Source organism: Olea europaea, chromosome 8, assembly GCF_002742605.1.
Source record: "Olea europaea var. sylvestris chromosome 8, O_europaea_v1, whole genome shotgun sequence".
In the NCBI taxonomy this organism is placed as follows: Eukaryota; Viridiplantae; Streptophyta; class Magnoliopsida; order Lamiales; family Oleaceae; genus Olea; species Olea europaea.
In genome coordinates, this window is record NC_036244.1 from 5,056,687 (window position 1) to 5,081,942 (window position 25,256).

A 25,256-nucleotide genomic window follows, 5' to 3' on the forward strand; every position below is an offset into this window, starting at 1 on the left:
CACAAGAAGGTAGGGATGACAATCGGGTTCGTCGGCTCGAACCACCAGTGGGTCGGTCTGAAACAGCCTGAACCGGCTTCACTCAAGGCTCAGGTCGAGCCCTACCTTAGGGTGTCAAGCCGAGCTGGCTCGCCTACTCGGGCTCACGGGCCTAATTTAAAAAAATAAAATAAAATAAAATTAAAAGGCCGCGGTTGCTACCTATTTTAAGGCTTTTAAAGCAGCGGCAACTGTCTTAAAAAGGCAGCAATTTTTTAGGCATTTGAGTGTTGCCTTTATTAAAAAAAAATCGAGCCCGCTCTACTTGGCTCGACTCTATAAGGCCCGAACTGAAAATTTGGACCGAGCCTTGATTTCTTGGTTGAGCAAAAGCTCGGCTCAGGCTTGCAAAAAAGTTCGAAACATTTTACTCAAGTCAAGCCCTATCCTCGAGTTTCGGCTCTGGAGCCGACTCGACTCAATTCAATTTGTTGACACAACTACACCAAAGTGCAATTGGGTGGATTTGAAAAAGCTTTATAGAATCATGGGTTAGAAAAAAAAGGACGATGAATATTTATTTAGGTTTGACATTGAATATTTGTCATTTCAACAAATTATATACCTATTTTGGATCAATTTTGCTACATTTATATTATGATTGACAACATTGTTTTGTACTCTTGGACTTGATATACAATATTATCATTAATTTTAACGATACTTATTCGAATCAATGAACTCTATTTTGACACCTCAAAGGGTGTACAACTAGCTTAATACATTTTGAATTGAAAATTGAATCACGAAGGGTGAATATGAATTAAAATAAAAAGTTGGTGACTCAAATTGCCCCCAAAAAAATTAAAGGTAATTAATATATAACGTCCATACCTTTTACTATTATTATGGAAAACATCATCACCTTTTTATTTTTTGATATTTTCACTCTTATTTCCACCCTTTATTGCGTAAAATGTCATTTTGATCTCTTTTTTCAATTAAGAGCTATGAAATGATAAATATAATCTTCTATATATATATATATAGCTAATTGCAACCATAGTACCAAAAAATTTAAAAAAACACAAACAAGTTCCAAATAAATTAGTAAAAGGGTAATTAGCACATAATATCCCTACTTTCACTATTATTGTGAAAACTTCTATATCTTTCTTTCTTTTTTTCTTTTTTTCTTTTTGACAATTTTCCCTTAATTATACATTTGATTGTGTAAACCATCCATTTTCATCCAATTTCTCAATAAAAAGTGTAAAATGACTAATATAACATCATATTTCATTGCAATCATAGTCCCCCCCCTTTTTTGAAAAAAGTGCCAAATGATTTTCAAATAAATTATTAAAAAACTAAAAATTATTTTTTTAGAAAAAAGTACAAACGAGTCCTAAATAAATTATTAAAAAATAAAAAATTAATTTTTTAAAAAAGTGTGAATGAGCCCCATATAAATTATTAAAAAAATTAGAAAGTAAAGGTAATTAATTTTTTAAAATAGGAGGATATATTTGTAATTTCACAACTTTATTGAGAAATTGGATGGAAATGGATAGAAATGATGGTTTGTGCAATTAAAAGTAAATTAAGGGTGAAAATGCCAAAAACTAAAAGATAGGGATGTTTTCACAATAATAGTGAAAGATGGGGACATTATGTTCAAATTACCCTTTTAATATTTTATCTAGAACTTACTTCCACTTTTAAAAAAACTTTTGTGACTATAATTACAATTATTATTATTATTATTATTATTTTAATTTAAATAGATTGATATATTTGTTATTTATATCTTTTAATTTAGAAAATGAATGAAATGGTCATTTTATGCAATGAAAGGTAAAAATAAGGGCGAAAATATCAAACAACAAAAGATAACTACATTTTTCACAATTATATTGAAAGGAAAAGACGTTACTTGCTAATTATCTAAAAATTAAGAACAAAAGGATTTTGCTAATTATACATAAAAATAGTACATAAACAATTAACGAAAATGAAATGAAAAAAAAGATTGACTTAAAAAATTGACTGAGTTTTAAATTGATAAATAATATAATGTCATGGGGACATTATGTTACACCTACTAAGGTCCAAGGCCAAAATAGAGGAACCCACAATTGTCATTTTAATATTGGATCTCGTTACATGTACATCAAACTTTATATAATGAACTAAATAATGTAATCTATCACTTTATTATTTATCAATTTAAAATATTTTTCGTCCACGTCATTCTATATGACCCCATGCGTACCATAAAAATGTACTAAACGCACACTATACTCAAGGGATTTCAATCTTCCTGTAATTTCTCACTTTTCATTTTCATCGGTTTCGATTCAAGGTTTTTGATGGCGAATGAATCCTCTAGAATCGACAGCGGCAACGGAACGACGGCCTCTCAGGCGGACTCGTACATTGGAAGTTTTATTAGCCTGATTTCGAAGTTTGAGATCCGATACGAGGGTGTTCTCTACCACCTCAACCCTCAAGACTCCACCCTCGGCCTAAAAAACGGTACCTCTTTACTCGTTTTTGTTTCTCAATAATTTGTTCATCGTTTATATACTTATGTGATATTAATGTTCGAAGCATACTGTTTATGGGTATTTCAGTGGATACTTTATTTTCTACATCTATTGGATGTGACGTGGTTTTATTTTCTCAAAATTAATTGAGTTACCGATATTGAAATTCTAGTTTATTGGTTGCATAATTGGAGGTCCTTCAAATGTTTAAGTTTCAGCATTTCATTTGTAATTTGTTGCATTATTGAGTTCTTTGTCTACATTGTTTTCTTCCCAAAAATACTATTTTTATTTTCAAATGTTTGAGTTTACGCCTATTTCTTCCTTGTGCACTAAATTTCGAAGTTTTGGCTGTGTGTCTGTATTTTTGGATTCAATTGATTAAAATTCTAAAGCTTTTTTTACCATTAACTAGAAAATAAAAATTGTAAAATCATATTCCTTTTAAACAATCTCAGTAATACATTCTAATTCAGATGCTTTTCCTAGCCACATAGTATGCCTGGGGCTGAAACCAGGCAGTCAGGCACTCATGTATTCCCTTTTTCAAGCATCTCAGTTAAAAAAAAGGGAAAGGTAAGTATAGGACTATTTAAAACTCTCAATTCAAAGGTATTGTAAAGTTTAAATCTAAATCCCTACAGCAACCAGTCAGTTTGTCTCCTAGTAATGAAATGTTAGACTGTTAGTCTTCACTGGCCGTTTATGCAACTCAGACTGGAAAATATAATGATATAATGGTCTTATTTACACATTTAAAGGTCAAATTTATATACATGTTATTGGTTTGAGCCGACGAACTAAAATGTTTCTGCAGTTTTATGAACCTTTTTCACCCTATGGTTTGTTATATTTTTTATAAGCTTTCGTACTTTTTGTTAATTGTATGATTGACTTCTGGTTGTGTTTGGTTGATCACTTGCAGTGAGGTCTTATGGAACTGAGGGAAGAAAGAAAGATGGTCCTCAAGTTCCTCCGAGTGACAAAATCTATGAATACATTTTGTTTCGTGGAAGCGATATTAAGGTAAATTTCTAAACTAGAGTCAAATTGATTACACAAAATAGCTCTCCTATCAAATGGTCGTCTAAGGTCTGATGCTTATACAGTGTTTATTATCTCAATTCTTTTGGTCACAAATCTGCTTATCTTATGGTCGTTTCTTGATATTATCCTGTTTGCTCATACTCACCCTTTTGTATTCCATTCTAACTGGACTAAGATATTATTGGTATTTTGATGTTTCTTGCATCCATCTTGAACTCTATGTTATGTTTCATGCCTGTTTTCCATCTTCCTCTCCTCTCCTTTTCTTTCTTTCGTTTTCTTGAATTTGAGGGAGGACATTAAATTTTGTTGTACACTATGACGCTATAAACTAGATTCATTTTGATGTTCTAAAATGATATCATAGTTAGGATCATGCTCATTACTTATCTTTCAAGATTCGTCTCTTTATTTCCCCCTTGATAAGTTGAAAACTTATTGCATATTTCTGTCAGTAATGAACCCTGAAGATAAGAAACCATGTATGTTAAGTGGGGCAGTAGTTCATGATTAATTCCGTTTATTCATGGGACTACATTAAAGAATGTATCTAAGAAAGTGTTCAAAATCTTTTAAGAAGGATTAAGAGGCTTAAGGGTGAGACCTAAAATTTTGGAAACAATCGTGATCTTGAATGGAAATATATATTAGTGCCTGCAGCACATGTAAGAATTTTCACTTCAGTGCTAAAATCTTTTGAGATTTTGATTGTTAAAATATGGAGAGTGGTAGTTGGGAGAGCTAATTTTTGTTAAACTGTTAACCTATTTGTACTAGTGAATTCAAAGGAAAACAACTCTCCTCGAGTTCAAATGATTGGATGACTTGATTAACAACAGTACGTCTTAAGGCTAAATTTCAGAGTCTGACATTATATTGCTTGGCATCCTTTATGGAGATCCATGTTTTAATCGGTTGAAACAGTGAACTATTGGCTGACCTAGCAACAGCATAGGGAAGATGTGATTGAGTAGAGCCTGTTAACCAGGACTGGATATTTTTAATTTTAATTGTTTTTGACAAGTATTTAGATCACCATCCTTTTCTTTACAAAATTTAAATTCCTAAAACATAGGTTATACTAATATGTAGAGAGATTTAGTCGTTGGGCTGCACATTCTACAATGGCATTTTAATATCTGTCCTGATAATACATGATTAAACTTGAATTGTTTCTTTATGTGAGTCGTTAGATAATCAGTTGAAATTGAAATTTTTAATTTTTGAGCTCGGCTTCATAAGCTCATAAATGTAAGACCATAAAAAATCTAGCTGTGCAAATTTTGCTTGGTTTCCGTTCGAGAAAAGCTTGTTCAAAGTGAACTATTTAAGGTCGTCATAATTTATTTTTTAAGGGGCAATGCTGTGTTTTGGACATTCCAAGTCAATTTAAGACTGGGAATTGCTATTGGATGACATTTATAAATATTTTGGACCAACAGAGAATATGTGTAGCAACCCATATTTGTGGGCAAGAGTCCTCAGTTTTACGTCTTTTTTTGAATACAAGAAGATTTTTACCTGGATTTTATCTACATTGGTTAACGATTCTTTTAGATGGCTAGCGGCAACCACCCATCTAACACTAGTTTTTTTTTTCTCCTTGCTATATCTCTATGTATGACAGTCTCCATATCCCAAACATTATCTGTAAAATAGGAGTACCTTGAATTTGCTTCATTCATATAATTTCTTGCATATCTGAGTGTTTTATGTCCAATATCAGGATTTGCAAGTGAAGGCCTCTCAACCAGCTGAAGTACAGGAGCCATTACACAGTGACCCAGCAATTATTCAGGTATTTAGCACTGTAAAAAGGAATAATGATATGAATGCTTTCATAACCTGAACAACATTAATCATATCTTTATTTTTAAGTCAGTCAAAATATGCTGTTGGAGCTTCAAACTTGTCGAGACCAGTATCATATTCTAGTGGATCTATGGTAGAAGCCAGCTCTTACAATGAACCCTCGGTTTTGAACACAATTTCTGACCTCAGCAGATCTCCAAATCCTTCTGGAATTCAGATGGGGCTACAGGGTCCTCAGGCCACTCAAAGTTTTGGTATGACGCCTTATGATTTGCGAACTCACTGGCAAGGATATAATGGAGCAGCAGGAAGTACTCCTTATGCTCAGCAGCATTCTGTTTCATCCGCCAGAATACCATATCCAGTGCAGAATTTATTGGAGGCTACTGGTTCCGCGTCGTCTACAACCATGGCAGCAACAAAAGTATACGATAATGTTTCTCTTGGTCCTTCATTTGCTGCATCAAATTCTATATATTCAAATTTCAAGCCCGCTCTTACTTCTGTGCAACATCCTACATCTCCTTCCAATTTACTTTCATCGTTGCCCCCCGAGTCATCACTGCCTTCCCATCAAACTGCAGGTTTGAATTCAAATAGATTGACCATGCCTTCATTTTCCCTAGCTTCCCAACATGTGAGTAACACGGAAGCTTCACTCGGTTATAATGTAGTTCCTGAACCTGTAACATTGCTTCCAATTCAAGGTTTGCTGCCTTCCACGTCTTCTGTTCTAGATTCAACATCAGACCCCTTGTTAAAGCAAACACCACCTCTGTTAACTCCAAATCAATCGTCACAGCCCAGACTATCTGAAATTTCTGAGATGCCGAAGTTATACCCAGATCAGAGAGATGTCGGCATTATGGGTTCAATTTCTTTGAATTCCTTATCCTCTGTCACTACTCCAGCAGTTCAACGTCGTCTGTTACCATTGCCGCCCTCTGACCAACAGGTTCAGTGAAGTTCTCATTTTCTTGTGTTATATTTATATATGTATGTTCAAATTCCAGATCAAGTAATTTACTTTATTCTTCTGCTTATTAAGGTGTCAATTGGCATTTCCAATTATTTATTTTTACTTCCCTTTGCCGTTCCGTTTCCTATATACTGGAGTTATTATCTATTGACGACGAGAAAATATTGGAGGATTGGTTCCCTTATAGCTTTATATTCATTCTTTGAAACACTTGGACTACAAATTCTCATCCTTCCATGTGCCCCTTGCATATCTTATTCTTTCGCTCAGCTTAATACAGGTTTCTTCAACTGGCTGTCAGTGTCATTTTAATTGCTTTATCAAGTCAGGTTGCCCATTACTTAAATACTGATTGTACCATGCAAGATCGGTTATTGGTAGGATAAAGCCAACAGTAAAGTAGCAAAACCATGAAATGCATCAATAGGTCCTTATCTCTTGCCCACTCGAAGGCTTGAAATTTTCTCGTTATCTAGGTTTTTTTTTTAGTAAAATTTGACTATGATTGTGTAAGTCGTGCTTTCCGTAAATTGATTTTTAATCTTCCCGGTAGATAATTTGAACAGTAAATTCATCACTTGATGCATTTTAAGATTGAAATTTAGTCTGTTCACTTGCTTTTGGTTTTTGTTTCCTGGATACCCTTTTTTGTAAGATTAAAGTCAGTTGTACTAGTATATTTGTGTTGTAAAAGTTTGTTTTGGATTGTTTTCAGTCACATCACCTTTCCCAATTCACTGAAGAATTTGATTTTGAAGCCATGAATGAGAAGTTTAAAAAAGATGAGGTTTGGGGTTATCTTGGAAAAGCGAAGCAGAGAGACAACATAGAGGGGATCCAACATAATGTGGTAAATGAACAAAATCCAGGGGATGAATATCATTCTGGTTTGGTCCCCATTGGTGATCCCAAGGTGCGGTGAATTCAAAGTTCTGTATTCCTTTTTGCATGTTGTAACTCAGACAACATAACCTTTAGTTTTAAACTATGCATTCATTAGATCTCCGACTTCACTTCATAGATTGTAATAATTAGATGCCTCTGTATGCAGCCTGCATATAACAAAGATGATTTCTTCGATACAATATCTTGTAACCGATTTAATCATGGAGCTAGGAACAGACACAGCCAATTTTCAGGGCGAATGAAACAGGACCCTGAGGTTTGCCAGTATTGTTATACACTAGTTTTTTGTATAAAAAACTAGCATAATGCCGGTCCTGCTGATTCTTACCATTTTCTCTTCTTTGGGGTCTATGCAGACCTTTGGCAATTTTCAACAGAAAACTCATTCAGGTTATAGTGGCGGCTATGCTGGTCAATATGGTGACTATCGTGGTCCATATGAGTGGGGTAACCCCACTGGACAAGGCCAAGGAAGTTACTCGAGGAGATGACATGGAATATTCACGATCCAGAGGTACATCAGCTGCAGTTTTAACTTCTTAGTATGAAATCTTATTATCCGATCTTTTCAAGAATGATCTCCGGAGAAGTGTTACTATAATTCTGTGCGCGATGGCAAAGTTATGTTGGGTTCAGAATATTTTTTAGCCCATGAACTTGTATGTCAAGATACTAGTTTTTAACCACTATATTCCATGTTTTACGTCATGGACAAGGAGTTGTTCTCAATTTTTTATTTTACTTTTTTTTTTTTCCTTTTATGAGAGGTTCTACTTGCTACTTTCTACTAAACTTTCTTTGGCATTGTGTGCCATCATTAGAGGATAAGACTTTGAGTTTTTAACTTGTTTAGATGGTAGTACGTCATTGTTGCAAGTATTAGGTCCGTGTCACTTCGTTTACTCTATGTAGCTTTCAAGAAACTATCCTTATTGAAAAGACGTGTTTCATCAAAAGGATATACATATATTATTGCACATTGGGCAAGGGTTTTGTTCTGATTTCGTTTCTTGTGTTTGAAAACTAATATTTGAAAGAGATTTCTTTTTTTGAAAAGCTTTTAGAGGAAGCCGAAAAACTCTTTTAGCTATAAGGAGTTGTTTTTATAAAATTAATTGAACATGTTCAAGTGTAGTTTTTGATTTTTTAGAGCCATGCCAAACGGGCCCTTAGCCCTTGCTTGATTTTGCTTAAAATCAAGTTTATAATTTTTGATAAAAGTTCTGGTTTTTATGAGTTGTTAAAATTAATTGTTGATTTTAACTTAAATTTTTATTAACATTTAAAATTAAATTAAAAGAATAATGCTATTCATATTCAATAATTATTGTAGTCATTTTATGCGATAACTTGTTATTTAAGACTTTAGTTTTTTGTAATTCAATTCTCTTAAATAACAAAAATGTTACGTAAGATGATTATTGCAGTTGTTGACTATTAACAACATTATTCATATCAAAAGCTTGATTATTTTAGATCTTTTAGTGAACATGGTAATAAATTAAACAAAAAATGAGCAAATATTGTCACTTGAATAGAAAACCGTTCTTGGGTATTTCATTCGTGGAAGAACGTATAAGCAAAACAAATATTTTGAAACGTATAAGCAAAACAAATATTTTGAAGTTCTCTGAGTTAGTCGAGGCCAAAGCCTATACACCTTTTTCTGTAACATCCCACAATCATTTATTAAAACCTTTTCCATCAATCTAACTCTATATTTGTGTGTGTGTATATATATATCGTGACGTAGGCTAATAGGATATTAAAAACTTTATCAACACATTTGTGCGTTTACATCCATTCGATGCACGAGTTTAAACTCATTCAACTTGTGCGTGCACTTTCATGTCTTCTTCGACTCGCCTTTGCCTTGTCGTTGCAATGTCAGACCCTAGGGTTAAACCAAGAGCAAGCACAGCCAATATACCCGAGCCAATATAGACTCCAGATTTGACTATGTAGCACTCACCATCTAACCACCCTTCCCCAAAGGACTGACTTCGGCTCATGCTGGTGGCTGTACTGATTAGAATTACACAAACTCCAAAGCTGATCCTGTTACATATTTTAATATTAATTAGAGGAAATTGGTTGAAATGTCCACTTTCACGCGTCCATTTGCAAAAATGTCCATTTTGAAATATTTTGGACCAAAATATCCATGTGATCAATTTATGGTTCCATACAAAGACAAGAAATAGACATTTTTGCAAAAATCTTATTGGCTAATAAATTTTTAATACATAACTTGTCGTATTTATTTCAAAAGTGCATATGTCAAATCACGATTAATACTATTTTTCTCATTGACATAGAAACGTCGAAAATTACATTTTAAGTGTAGAGAATTGTCATGTTCGGAATAAAATGTCATTCTAAAGATTTAAAATGTTGAAAATAACGTTTGAAATGTCGAGAACATTTAATATTGTGATTTGACATGTGTACTTTTAAAATATAAACGAGATTCAATTTCGAGAATGACATTTGAAATGTCGAGAACATCATTTTAATGTAACTTCTCATGGAAGCTACTTCTCGAAATATGCAACAAATTGAAAAAATAAATAAATTGTTTCTTTTTTCATAAAGGGCATAATAGATAATTTAGTGCTAAATTTAAAAAATAAGCATTTTTCAATTAACAACTATAAAATTAAACATTTTTTAAAATACCTCTACTAATTATTAGAACATTGTATATTCAGATTTGACTAGGAAATTACGACAATCCCAGTTGTCCACGTTAGAAGGTTCTTCCACTAGGAATTTGGCACAAAATAAATTCTACTAGAATAAGTGACTAAAAGTGGAGTCCACCCTGCCCCATTAAGCAACTAGGAAATAGGAATATTGAAAAATTGGTCGAGATGTCATAGTTACACTGTTATGTGGTGCCAGTGTAGACGACGTTAAGGCCATGTTCGATAGCCTTGATTTTCCATGAAAAATGGAAAATGTTTTCTATTTCCTCTCAATTTGTATTGTTTGATTGTTAAAAATTTTCATGGGAATTTGTTTTCCAACTTCACTTCACACGTGTCAATTCCATGGTTTTGAAATGGTGAGAATTGAATTTCCAGCCAACCTTTTTCTTTTTTGGGGCAATTGGAACAAATTTTATCCTCAATTGTAACAAATTTTGTCCCTTTAGTTGACAATTTTTCATGAAAAATAAAGTGAAATGAACACCAAAAGATAAAAAATTTCAACATTTTCAGGTGAAAAATTATACCAATCGAACACATTTAATTGTTAATTCCCCAGTAAAAATGAGTTTTAGGCAATTCAATTCCTTGAAATTCGTTTTCTTTCCATCCAAATTCCATCTTTACAATCAAACGGACCCTAAGTGATAGACTCAATAAAAAGAAAAATTAAGTAATTTATTTGATTGTATATCTCATTTAATGGCATGTTAATATCACCTAGACTAGTGTTTTAACATTAGTGGAACTAAATAGCATTACTAATTACATTAATTAGGATTCGACATATCAACTAGACAAAACTCGACTGAATAACGTGGTTGATGCGGATTTTATAGAAATAGATTTTATAGAAAATGATAATTTTGAAAATGGTATTATTAAAAAGTAGAAAAATATTATGAGTTCCATGTAAAATTTGTGTCCTTCATTTTTTTTTTTTTAATTGAGAGAATTTGTGATTGAAAACTAGCCCCTGTTTGGTTTGGCTAAAAATAAGTTTTATCATTAACTTTTGATAAAAGTTAATGAAATATATGATTGGGAAATTGATAGACGATGTGGGTACCATAAAACATATAATTGAAAATAAGTTTAAGAAAAAAAAATAATTTTAAAATATTGAGGCCAAACACGGACTTAGTTTGAGAAAAAATGAGTACCAAAGATTGAGTGAGTGGAGGGAAAAAAAAGGGTAGGTGTTGGATAGAGAAATAAACCAATTTCATCTTTAGAACGGCCAATATTACTGTATCTCACGTAATGGAAATAAAAATTTACTTACCATGAAAAAACCAAGAAAATGGTAGCAATAATAGGCCTTTGTAATTTATCATCACAACTACTCCGATGAACTCTCGCACTAAACTTTGTGCAGACGAACAAGTTTCCGATAAGCTGACCGGCGAAAAGGCAGATTAAAGCTGCTATTCCGAATCCAAAAGCCGGGCTTCCGGGCAAATAACAAAGCTCGTCATCAAACCTCAGATCCTTTTTCTATACAAAAATTGAATTAATCTTATTTAGATTATGCAAATTTGGAAGCATTGAACATAAAAATTGATTTAGAAATTACCTTCGATTTGTTGAATTCTGCAGCAAGGCATAAAGAGAAGGAGACAAGGCCAAGGGTGATTATAAGAGAGAAAAGTAAGACAAAATTGTTGTACTGGTTTAATCTTTCCATGAATGAGTGATTTTCAGGCAAGAATAAGAAGAGAAGAAGGAGGAGGAGGAGGAGGATTGGAGTTTACTCAAAGCATAGGAAAGAATTGTTTGGTTCCATTCAATAGAATTTTATCATTTCTTGATTGTATTTAGACAGTTTTCAGATCACTGGATATTAGGGTGGTCAACTCTTCAATGGTGGCCGTGGCTTCGTAGGGGATGGGGTGAGGTTGGGGGAAGAGTGGGAAGTGAGAGAATATTAAAATTAAAGGATTTTCCATAGGTTTTATGTGGGCTCGCGTCCATCTTCGTAATATTAGGGACGTTAGATGGATTGAACACATTATCATTTATTCAATTTGTTTATTATCTCGCTCGACTTAACTCATCACACGAGTAAGCAAGCTCGACTATGGGACAGATTGAGCGCGAGCCTACTTGCTTCAAGAAATTTAGACTTGGTTCGTCCTTTTGATGAAGTCAATCGAGCCACCTCGTCGCTTGATAATTTTTATTTTATTTTTCATAAAACTCACTTTCACATTTTTAGTCCTTGTTTGAGTCTCTTTCATATTTTCAAAATTTATTTTCAACTACATTTTCAAATAAAATAATTTTATACACAGATCCAAACTTTTTCCTTACGTTTTAACCAGACATTCCAAAAAATCACTATGCCAAAATAATATTTAAAATGTAAAAATAAATAATTAGTTAAATGAGGAGTTTTTAATTTTCGCCGCCTCCTGAAAATTCCGAGATGTGAATAGTATTAGCTGCGTCAGTCAATCCCTTCGTCATCCCCATAATCAAGTTAAAATAAAGCTAAATATTAATAATCTTAGTTTATTACAAAATAATCTTGATTCTCAAGTCAAAACGATTCTCGATGGGCGAATATGTTGAATATTATAAAATTGCCTCATTCTGGGGGAAAAATGTATTTTTAAATAGTATATCGATGATGTGTGGTTAAAAAATAAGAATTTTTTTTGAATTTAAATGTAATATTATTTTATTGAAAAATATATGATTGAAATAATGTCAAAATATTATTTAAAATATTTTTTTCCCCCTCAAAAGAATGGAGCTTTAACAAGCTCTCTCTCTCTCTCTCTTCTCTAAGGAAGTTTCCAAGTAATTTCCTAAACTTGAAGTGGGTTTTGGGTTGTAGCTTATTTAAAAGTCAAAAAAGTTGGTAAATAAGTGTTTATGTTTTGTCATTATTCATTTGACTAGGACCATTCTCCACCGAATTAGAGAAATAAACACGATATATGTTGACCTATAAATTTTTAAATTTAAAGTCCCCAAAAAACTAGAAAATTAATATTTTTTTTACACTAAAATATTTCGCATTTTCCAGAAATATATACGGGTAAATTCAATACTATCTACGAAAATTTTACTTGTATATAATTATTGCACATAATAGTGTCCAGAATGTGATGTGGCAATCATCCGATTGTTGATATACAGTGTAAGATTTGAATTAAAGGTTCGATCCAGTGCCACATGTAATTATGGATACTATTATGTAGACAATTATGTACATGTAGCACTTCCCTACTATCTAAGGGCATTGAATGTTTTATTTTTTATTTATTTTTAATTAGAATCTCTGTTAGATATCAAATACAAACTTCTCTATTAATTTATTCACTAAAATTAGAGAGACGTATAAATGAAATCAAATGATTTATAATTGATACTAATTAATTATTATTAACAAATTAGTTGAAAAGCATTAGTCTGTATTATATATAATTCTAACTGATAAAATGTTATTTTAAAATTAGTTGAACAAGTTCGACTCCATTGAAAAATGGGAAAATTTCATAAGTAAGAGATTAATTATGACACATTTCAAAAATAAGAAAACAAGTTTCAAATTTCAAAAATCAGATTTTTATTAAGATATATTTATGATTTAATTAATTAATTAATTATTTTACTAATTAAATATATTTAGGTCACATATTTATAGAATTTGGTCACAAATTAACAATTTAAGTAGTAACAACTCAAAAAATTTATGTCACAAATTATTTTACTATCACAATTCGAAAATTTTGTAGGTCGTAGTTTGTTCATTGGTCACAAATCAAAAAATTAATTGGTCACAAATTAATCTTTAGTCATAACTTATCAAATTATTGGTCACAACTTATTTTTCGGTCACAGATCGAAAATTTTATAGGTCACGAGTAAAAGAATTTATAGGTTACATATCACAAACATTGTTGGTCACAACTTATTAAACAGTCACAAATTATTAATTTTTTAGGTCACGATTAATTTTTTTGTTACAAATTAATTGATTGTGAGTCACAGTCATGATTTTCAGGTCACGTATCTAATTGTGAGTCACAGACACAATCACAGTCACAATTTTCATTGACACCACCGTCGCTGCCACACACCAACACCACAATTGCAAGTCATAGTCCATAACCACCGCAACCGCCCCAAATCATGGCTGGTCGCTGCCACAAACCAACACCACAATTGGGAGTCACAGTCTGCAAGCACCGCAATCGTCCCAAATCATCGTTGCTATCGTCGTCGCCACACACCAACACCACAGATCCACAACAGATCCACGATCTGCAGATCGCCAGACACCATTACCGATATCGCACATGCCACCAGACCCACGCACTCACACCACACCCACATCAACGTCTTGATGCTGCAGCCGAATGCACACCACGCCACCGTCATTCTGCATACACACCCACACCCAGCGAACGCACACCACCCAGCCGCCTCACACGATCTGCCATATCCACAAATCGTCATCTGCATATCCGCTGCCGCGATATGAATATCCACCTCCGCTACAAAATCGTACAGATCAGCGTATCGTCATCCACCGTCGTCGTCATCTACTGGATATGCTAAATTTTGTCTCAGATCTACTGCATCTGCCGTCGCTATGTCTGTGACAGCTGGAGAGAGAGAGAGAGAGAGAGAGAGAATCGGGGGTGGGGGCAAGTAAGGTGAGAGAGAGAATTGGGGTTAGAAAGAGAAAGGTAGAAAATGAATAAATTAGTTATGAAATTATTATTTATTAGATTAATTTTTAAATATATTAATTAATTAAAAAAATTCTGATTTGTGAAATATTAAACATGACATCTTATTTTTAAAATGTAAATTTTTAATCTATTAGAATTTGTAATTTCTACTTGAAAAATATCCATTGTGTTGGGTTCTTTTGACCCGTGAACTATTGGCCCAATAAAGTTTGCCTTTTGTTTAAACAAGGCTCAAACCTTAGCGCTAACTAATTCTTTTGAGACGTGTCAAATCAAGAACTTTAGGAATTTCGAATAAATTGATTATCAGTATTTATTTTAAAATAACCGATTTACAATTCCGAAAATGAGCTATTTACATTAGTAATTACCAAATGAGAAAAACGAACAATTTACAAAGAAAAAAATTATATTTCTCAAAGAGAAAAAATCCTAATGTAGAGAGAAACAAATCACCATATCAGGGGTGGATTTAAGAACAGACCGGACTATGCTACAGTCAGTCCCCCCAATCCAAATTTTAATAAAAAAAATTTAAGTTTTTATTTTTATTTTATTTTTGGGTATTAGCCCATGTGGGATTTTTTTCCTGGATATACCACTCTATATCCTAATTTCAACCATTTTCTAGCCAATGGGCCAGGTACTGTTAATTGCCTAGTCTGCACGATTCCCCATAGAGAATTTGGGTCTTCGTATTTTTTGATAATTTGAGCAATAACGGTATGCATCGATCTTCAATGTTGCAATAATAGCTAATTCGTGCAAACATGAGATAATAGCCAATGTGTGTGTACATAAGGTTTTATCGACTTGAAACATCATGCAAATGCATGTCCGTTTGTTCAAATAGAACAGTATATTGTTTTGCTCAAAGTTCTTACTCGAGGTAGATTTTCATTCAATTTATCACACTTGTAGTATCGAACATCATCTCGGAAATTACATTATCAATGAGTTGATTGTATATGCAATTTTTGGAGACTAATTTCAATCATATTGGTACCAGTATATCTTCCATTTTTCATCCCACTTGCCTCCACAACACAAGAAAAGGCTAAAATCTCCCCATTGCTGCAAAAAGGAATAATAAGTTCAAGGTCACAACTAAGGAAATAACCCACTTTTTAGGATTTGCATGAGTGCAAAATAGGGCACACGTTCACAATAACGTTAAAGGAAGAAAAGATTATCAAGCCATACAATAGAGATCAAATGTCACATTAATTAATGGTAGTCACACAACCATCCACATTAATTTAACAAGTAACATTTTGTCACCAATCATTGTTACCAGTTACATATAAGGTCACACTTCTCACACCAGATGTCACATAATACCCTATATCATTAGGTCACAAATACAGATCAAATTCCCACAATATGACATGATATTCATCCCAGGTTAGGCCACACAATATTCCATATCATTCATAAGGTCACAAGTGCCCTTTACAGGGTGCACGTCATACTCTCGATGTTAGTCACATTTTACCTTTATGGGTCACACGAGACAGAATATTAACATCGATCACAACATACTGGTACCTATCACGTTAAATGTATTGCAAAATTTCCTATTAAGTGAATCACACCATTCGGAACTTGCTTACACCAGTCACCACATGTTTACATTGGACATATAGAGTTACAATCACACTAGTGGCAACACGTTTAGAAATGCGACACAAATATTTATTAAGTTTATAAAAAAAAAATCATAAAAAGAATGAAATAACCAAAATTTTACAATGTTATATTTGGAACAATGTCAAGAAACCTAACAACTTGTCCGATCACAATTGTGTAGATATATCGATCGCATAGATGATTCGGGGAGAGAACAAATAACTCGTCGAAGTATAGGATAACTTATGGTGAGAGAGAAAATATCTGTAGATATATTATATTTGTTTCTTATAAATTACATCCCGTCACAATCCATATATAATATTAGAGAATCTCATTATCTTTATATATATATATATATTTTCAATTATCTAAATTATGACCCTATTTCTAAAATTTTTACCAACTGTTGATATTTATCAAAATGTAATCTTAAATGATGGCAGTTACCATTTTTTCCCTTGAATAAAAAGTACTGATCATTGGATCCAAGGAATTTCTTAGATGGCAGATTGGAGACGACTGTGAGTCTGTGACCAAAGAGTAGGTGAAATACTAAAGCAAGGAAACATGAGAAATAGTGGGGCTTTTGGTTTCCGAGTAGTAAAGGAAATTTGAAGAATGAATTTACTGTGTTTTTGGAATAATTTTAAAAAAAGACAAATATTAAATAAGAGACTTATTGAAAAATCTGTGCAAAAGTTAATTCAATTGAGTAGATTGCCCCTTATTATTATTATTATTATTATTTTAAACGACCATGTAAAAGTAGTATGTTCCATAAAGAATACATGTCTACTTATATTTTTTCGATCATCATTTTCTCCGTCCCAATCACTATCGTTATAACAAGAAGTTTGAAATTATCCAAACAAATCATGATGAATAATACTTTTGATGTATCGCAAAATTCATTTCACATTATCTTTTAAATGTATAATTGTTAGAAGATCCATGTATTGACTAACAAGACCAATTCCAAACAAAATATCTGGCCTTGTATATGTTGAAGTGTTGGAAATTTTGTATTGATTATTTAATTGGAAGCTTTTAGTTGCTGAATGAGAAATTAAGTCAATTTAAGTCATTTAAATACGTAAATTATTCAAGAATTATGTAGAATATTATGAAATATTCTAGAATCGTTTAGTTGAAAGGATGTGACTTTATATGAAAGTTCATGACTTTAAAATTACTAGTGGTAAGAATGTGCGTTGCATGTTTTATATATCGGATGAATGATATGCTTGGTGCTTTTGAAGTACTATTACTTTTTTTTTTTTTTTTAAGTAGTTGAGATAATTGATATTGTTAAAGGAAAAATTAAAATTGTATATTATGTTTTTATCAAGATTTTTGTTGTTTACATGGAAACTTCATGAAAAGTGCAAGACATAGTTATCCATGAGAAAATATATGTTTAGGAAGGCATATTCCAACAGTAGGCACTATTTATTTTTGAGCATTGTTAATGAGTATTACAAAGAATAGATTTATTGAAAATTATTTTTTCTTGAATTTAAATGAATATCCTTCATAATTTTGCTAGAGTTAATGTGATACATGCAAGGAACATTTGTTTTTCAACTTTTTGTTTAACGATTATTTCTGCATGGATAATATGTCTCTTGAAATCACAACAAATCATTCTTATTCAATTGTAAAGACCATTGGATGGGTCCAAGTTCCTCAACAGTGTCACTGGACGATTTCTTTTCAAAATTAACTTATGTGGCAGGATACCATTTGGCAACAATATATTTTGAAACTCCTATTGATAAAATTAATTTGTATTATATATTTCTTCGTCAAAGCCGACAAATTCTTCACTTTTCTCAAGGAAATAACCCAATTGGTTTGTCATTGAGGTAGTTAATATACTCATTTTTGGTTGAAAGAATTCCACGTTATGTCATATAATCAAAAGAAGCTACATTTTCTATTGAACCTAGGAATACCACATTGATTTTGTGTAACTCCGAAGTTTCAGCAATCATCACATGCGATAACTATCTTCTTTGGTAAATTGATGAGGTCATTGTTTATATAACGTATGGTTCCTTTGCCAATTTGGATTAAGTATTGTGCAAATCAATTGTAGTTTTGAGTACAAATGTTTTGATTTAACCCTTGTTTGAGCCCCATTTTGATAGGGAAAATGAATTTTTGAATAGTGTATTGATGTGAAATGTGTGGTTAAAAAAAAAGAAAAAGTTTTGGATTTGCGTGTAATATTATTTTATTGAAAAATGTGTGGTTGAAATTATGTCAAAACACTATTGAAGAATTCATTTTCTCAAAAAATGGGGATCAAATTAGTTACAAATTTTCCATTTTCCCCAAAGATACGATCTAACCAAACTTTGATTAATTTTTCGTTACCTCGTTGCACTTGGAACATCGGGCAGTATTTGACGAAAATCTCTTCCAAATAAAAAAACCTTTCCACCAAATATTTTTGAATCGTCGAAGATATCACTTAAAATTCTATCAATAATTTCTATTGTGTTTTTTGTTGACCATTTGTGCTTTATCCCATATTATGAGCTTTTTCGGCGAATCAATTCTGCCGTAGTACTTTACTTTGATATGCTACACAGTGTTGATTCATTAGTCTAGAATGGAATATTAAATCTTCAATGGACAGTTCTAAGTCCTAGCATTATTGAAACTGCCACACTTGAAGCTGTTGCTTTTGCAAGTGTTATAATCTTTTGAGGTTGAACTTTTGCCAGTACGATATGAAAAGATTTTTCCTGTACTGTCAAGACTATCAACAAAAAAATATTTTTAATTTCATGTTGAATAAACTAAATTAATGTTATTAATCAATTATTAACAAAATTAAAATTAAATAATTGTATATTGGATATATACCTATGTATATAAATTGATTTAAAGCTGTTAATAAAAATTAATGTAAAAATGATTGACAAATGAAAAAAGAAAAGAGATTTTTTAATTTCACGTTGAATAAATTGAGCTAATGTTATTAATTAACTATTAACAGAACTAAGATTAAATAAGGCTATATTGGGCAAATAGCTGAATATGTAAGAATAAAATTGGTATTCAAAAGTTTCTTTTTATTCATTCCTTTTAATAAAATTATGTAGAATATGGAATATTCTAGAACCATTTGGTTGAAAAGATGTGACTTTTCATATGAAAGATTATGACTTTTAGAATTATTAGTAGTAAGCACATGTTTTGCTTGTCTTATGTATCAAACGAATAATATGCATGACATTTTTGAAGTATTAATATTGTTTTTTAAACTAGTTGAGATAATTTTCTTTATTAAAGTAAATATTGATGTCTGATACAAAGTTGATGGGAATCTTGACAAGTGTTACACCACCGCTTTTGAATTGGACAAAGATTGAGTAGAATTTCTCTTGATTTATGGACAAGATTTCATTTCAAGGCAGAGCGAATTCAGCAAGAAGAAGTTTTTCTTTCTTTGTAATTTGTTCTCTCAAATATGCTTGATTTTTTGTATCAAGGAAGTCAATGATCTACTTAAGAAGAATTTAATTCGTCCAAGTAAATCTTCATGGAGTTGTTCGGCATTTTATGTCAATAACTCTTTTGAAATAGAACGAGGAGTTCCTCGTTTAGTTGTCAATTACAAACCTCTCAATTCTGCTTTTCAATGGATTCGTTATCCTATTCCTCAAAAGAAAGATATTTTGAATCGTCTTTCAAAGGCTATCATCTTCTTAAAATTTGATATGAAGTCAGGATTTTGACAAGTTCAAATTAAAGAAGAAGATAGATACAAGACTGCATTCAATGTTCCTTTCGGACAATACGAATGGAATGTTATGCCTTTTGGTCTAAAAAATGTCCCTTCTAAATTTCAAAAAATCATGAATGATATTTTCAATCCATTTTCAGAATTTATCATTGTTTACATTGATGATGTTCTCATTTATTCAACGAACGAGGAGTTCCTCGTTTAGTTGTCAATTACAAACCTCTCAATTCTGCTTTTCAATGGATTCGTTATCCTATTCCTCAAAAGAAAGATCTTTTGAATCGTCTTTCAAAGGCTATCATCTTCTCAAAATTTGATATGAAGTCAGGATTTTGGCAAGTTCAAATTAAAGAAGAAGATAGATACAAGACTGCATTCAATGTTCCTTTCGGACAATACGAATGGAATGTTATGCCTTTTGGTCTAAAAAATGTCCCTTCCGAATTTCAAAAAATCATGAATGATATTTTCAATCCATTTTCAGAATTTATCATTGTTTACATTGATGATGTTCTCATTTATTCAAAAAAATATTGAACAACATTTCAAGCATATTCATACATTCATACATGTTATCAAGAAAAATGGTTTAGCAGTTTCTACTAAAAAGATCGTTTTATTTCAAACAAAAATTCGTTTTCTTGGTCATATTATTCAAAATTCTACAATTTTTCCAATTCAAAGAAGTCTTGATTTCACTGACAAATTTTCAGATGAAATTAAAGATAAAACAAGCTTGCAACGCTTTTTAAGTTGTGTCAATTATGTGGCCGATTTTGTCAAAGATATTCGTCAAATCTGTGCCCCATTATTCAAAAGACTACAAAACAACCCTGACCCATGGAGTCATGAGTGTACGCATGCGGTTCAAAAGGTGAAAAAGATAGTCAAAAATATTCTCTGTCTGTTAATTCTTGACCCCACAGCCTCAATTATCGTCGAGACAGATGCCTCAAACATATGATTCGGTGGTGTGTTAAAGCAATTACCTCTAGAATCGTCAAAAGAACAGTTAGTCAGATTTCATAGTGGAGTCTGGTCTGGTCCTCAAAAAAATTATTCCACTATCAAAAAGGAGATTCTTTCAATAGTTCTCTGTATCTCAAAATTTCAAGATGATTTGATCAATAAAAAATTTTCCACAGCCTCAATTATCGTCGAGACAGATGCCTCAAACATATGATTCGGTGGTGTGTTAAAGCAATTACCTCTAGAATCGTCAAAAGAACAGTTAGTCAGATTTCATAGTGGAGTCTGGTCTGGTCCTCAAAAGAATTATTCCACTATCAAAAAAGAGATTCTTTCAATAGTTCTCTGTATTTCAAAATTTCAAGATTTTCTTGACAGACTTCCTCACAAGATAGTTTATTCAAAAGAGTGAGAATGAGTTGGGCTAAGCAAGTAGAAGAAGAGGATTCTCAAAATCCTTTTCAAAGAAAAATTTCAAGAAAAAAGAAAAGTTCAATCCCTTTCTTCGAAGATCTCTCGCAGGCAATTTTGTCTTGTTTTGATTTCGAAATTCTTTATATTCAAGGAAAATCAAATTTCTTGGCAGACTTCCTCACAAGATAGTTTATTCAAAAGAGTGAGAATGAGTTGGGCTAAGCAAGTAGAAGAAGAAGAGGATTCTCAAAATCCTTTTCAAAGAAAAATTTCAAGAAAAAAGAAAAGTTCAATCCCTTTCTTCGAAGATCTCTCAAAGGATCAAAAGGAAGCTTCATCTTCCTCAAACACCCTTTCAACTCTTTTCAAAAAATCCGATCAAAATAAACTCAAGCAAAAAGCTTAGTCTTCAACCCCTTCAAACTTCAAAAAAGCCGTCCAAAGTTCTGACAAATTTCCTCAAATTAACCCTCCAAATTCCTTCAAATATTTTACCAAGAGTATTCAAGACACTATCCTAATTATGGAAAACTCTTGGCTCAATAGATATCAAGGCCTTGATGATTGCCTTGACAGCATCCTTCCTCAAAACTTTTGGTTCATGCCTTCAAATATTCGAAAAATCAGAGATTATTATGAGACCATTCTTCTTTTGACTGGTTCTGCTATAATATCTCATACTCCTGAACCAAGAGATAAATCAAAAATCATGTTTTCAAAAATTTCAATTACAAGAGTTTTGTCTTATGAAGACTGGGGACAAAATCCTTGGGAAGAAAAGAGACTTCGTCTCTCAAAAACAGATTTTACCTGTCAAGAAACTTTCAATTATTTTGACTACCAGAATGCTTGGTATAAGGTTCTTCTTTTTAGACCTGTTACCCATTTTTGGTTCATTATTTTTAATCAAAATTGTAACCCTCATTTTCCGAGTTGGTTTCAAACATGGTTTCAGTATCATGGACTTGAAGAGCAAATTTTGCCCAGTCTTGTTCTTCAAGGATATGAATACTTCAAAAAAGAAGCAAAACCTTTTCTGAAGTTTCAAGAAAATCTTTTGTTTCAGTTCGCATTCAATACGAAAGTCTCCTGGATCTTCTGCTGGGATTTCTTTCAATATCAAAATTTCAAGGATGATTATTCTTGTCAACAAATTACAAGAAGATTCAAGATTAAATGGTGGGCAAAGTTCAAAGAGACAAACTGTTGTCCTAAAGCAGTTCAATCATGGATCCAAGAACAAAGAAATTTAGGTGTACCTAAATTTTCAAAAAAGGAACAAGAAGAACAAGCTGATTTTTTGACTGAAAAACAAAAAATCATTTCAATGTTATCAAAATGTAAAGATCCTAAAGAATTACTAGAAATTTACGAACAAATTTCTAAACAAGGATCTTCAAAAGTTTCTGAAGACGATCAAGATGAAGAGTCTCAATTTTCGCAAGAGACTGATAATGGTGATGACTTAGTTGATCTAGGTGATGACTATACTGAGTATCTTGCTCAAGAGAAAGCTGCAAAAGTTTTAAAGAAAACTACAAAATGACTATATGGACCCAATTTCCTTGATGAATTGAGAAACTCAAGGGTCCATAAATCAAGAGAAATTCTACTCAATCTTTGTCCAATTCAAAAGCGGTGGTGTAACATTTGTTGAGATTCCCATCAACTTTGTGTCAGACATCAATATTTACTTTAATAAAGAAAAATATTATCTTTATTAAAGGAAGTCAAAAAAAATTGGAAAACTTTGACAAAAGTTGGTATCACTTTTCAAGATGCTTCATTATGATGTCGTCCACTCACCTTTTCAAGATTCTTTCTCTCAAATGAAAGAAATTTTAAGTCCGGACTTCATTATAAGAAGAGCTCAAGATTTCATTTCAAGGCAGAGTGAATTCAGCAAGAAGAAGTTTTTCTTTCTTTGTAATTTGTTCTCTCAAATATTTTTCAATTTCTCATTGTAATATTTAAATCTTCTTCAATTTCAATATAATCTTCTATTTTCATAAATTTCTGTTCTTCTATTTCATTTCCTATTCCCCAGGGTCTTTGATGGTATCAGAGCCATAAGTGAACAAGTGAGATTAGTTTAATCTTACACGATAGGCACTATTCAAAATAGGTGAGTTTGGTTTAAACCTGGATGTCTGCTGAATAGACGTTGGTCAGCCGTGTAGGTGGTCCCGTTTGTAGGCTTGGTAAGAACCCAGTTTATCCTATTTTAATGTTTTTATTGTGTGAAATTATTTTGATTTCATTTTTTCAATTATGTCTTCGGTTTCAAATTGGCTAAGGAGATCTAAGTCTAGAAATAGACAACAAAATCAAAATGAAAATAGATCAAATGTTTTTCAAAATGAAGAAGAAGTTGACAATGCATCAAATTCATCCGCATCTGCATTAAATGATTTTACTTCAAATGAATTTCAAATTGTCAAAATTGAACAACAACTTCAAAATTGGACTATTCCAAAGATAGATAAACATTCTATCCACGAAATAGGAAAATTTGATTTTACTCAAAATTATGTTATCAAAACTTTTGAACAAACAATTTCAATTAATAGCTCAAATGCTTTTATCAATCTTTTTTCAAAAGAATCAATTGAATCTCACAGGAAGAGGTTCAAATATCTTCATGTTGGCTTGGTCCAAATTGCTGTCAAACCATTGTTTAGACTTGGTCTTGACATTCCAATTCTTATTGCTCTTAGAGATAAGAGACATCTCAATTTCAAAAACTCTCTACTTTCACTTCTTGAATCAAATCTTGAAAGTGGACCAGTTTTTTCAAATTGTTATCCAAACTTTTCAATAAAACTTTCAGATGGAGCAGTCCTTAATGCTCTAAATCTTCATATTCAGACTAAAAACCTCGAGTTTGATAGTCAATCAAATGCTTTTGCTGTAATATACAGGATATATTACAAACTCATGAATACTCAACTCAATATTGGTGCTCTTAGATCTTCTCCAAAAGTTAACCCTTTTCATTCAAGTGTCGAAATTCCAAAAAGAATTCCCTGGAATCTTCAATCCAAAGGTTTAGAATGGAATTTTGAAAATATTCAAGCTCCAGTCCCAGCTCAAACAAATTCTACTCCAAACGAGATTTTAACTTTTTTCGATGGAAAAGCTAAAGTTATCTTTCAAGGATCTTCATCTAGAATTCATAGATCTTATTCTTCAAGATCTACTAGGTCTGAAGAAAGAACTAAGAATTATTTTCAACCTTCAAGAAACTCTACTTCAACATCCTTTAAAGGAGTTGATTTCACTCCTACTGTTCCAAATCTTTTTTATCAACCTAAAGAAAAAGAAGAAGACGCTGATCAACCAGAGTCCCCTACCTTTTCTGATATGGTTCCTCTTTCAAATTCTGATCTCCATCATCAATGTAATGTTATTTCTTCTGAGATTAATAGAAGAAAAGAATTCAAACATGATCAAGATATTCAAGTAAAAAATTTTCGAAAAATTTTTAGACATCAATTTTCTTCAAAAGAAAAAGAACAATTTTGGGAAGATTACTTTGAATCTTCTACAGAATTAAGTTTTTATGATTGGATTCAAATTAAAGTTTTTGGTAAATCACCAGAAAAACCTCAAGTTTTTGCTACAAAAACTCCATCAAAACCTTGGAAAGCTCCTGATGGAAATACTTTCCAATTAATTTATCCTCCTCTACAAGATATTTCATTTACCTATGATAAAACAGAAGTTCTTGCCTCTCCACTGAAACGTATTCCAAATCCAAAGGAACGACTTGATGAATATCAGGTTGTTGCT

At 32.1% G+C, this 25,256-nt stretch overlaps 2 protein-coding genes across 2 annotated transcripts; one reads left to right on the forward strand and one right to left on the reverse strand.

Moving 5' to 3' along the window:
• Positions 1–2,267: 2,267 nt before the first annotated feature.
• Positions 2,268–8,259, forward strand: LOC111398615 (decapping 5-like protein). Its single transcript, XM_023025608.1, has 7 exons — positions 2,268–2,517; positions 3,454–3,554; positions 5,302–5,373; positions 5,458–6,342; positions 7,082–7,279; positions 7,418–7,528; positions 7,629–8,259. The coding sequence occupies exons 1-7, from the start codon at positions 2,352–2,354 to the stop codon at positions 7,761–7,763; spliced, it is 1,668 nt and encodes a 555-aa protein (XP_022881376.1). The 5' UTR covers positions 2,268–2,351; the 3' UTR covers positions 7,764–8,259.
• Positions 8,260–8,848: 589 nt separating this feature from the next.
• On the reverse strand, positions 8,849–11,941 carry LOC111398616. Its single transcript, XM_023025609.1, has 3 exons — positions 11,560–11,941; positions 11,269–11,480; positions 8,849–9,330 (listed from the first exon to the last, which is right to left on the reverse strand). The coding sequence occupies exons 1-3, from the start codon at positions 11,668–11,670 to the stop codon at positions 9,096–9,098; spliced, it is 558 nt and encodes a 185-aa protein (XP_022881377.1). The 5' UTR covers positions 11,671–11,941; the 3' UTR covers positions 8,849–9,095.
• Between the last annotated feature and the right edge of the window lie 13,315 nt (positions 11,942–25,256).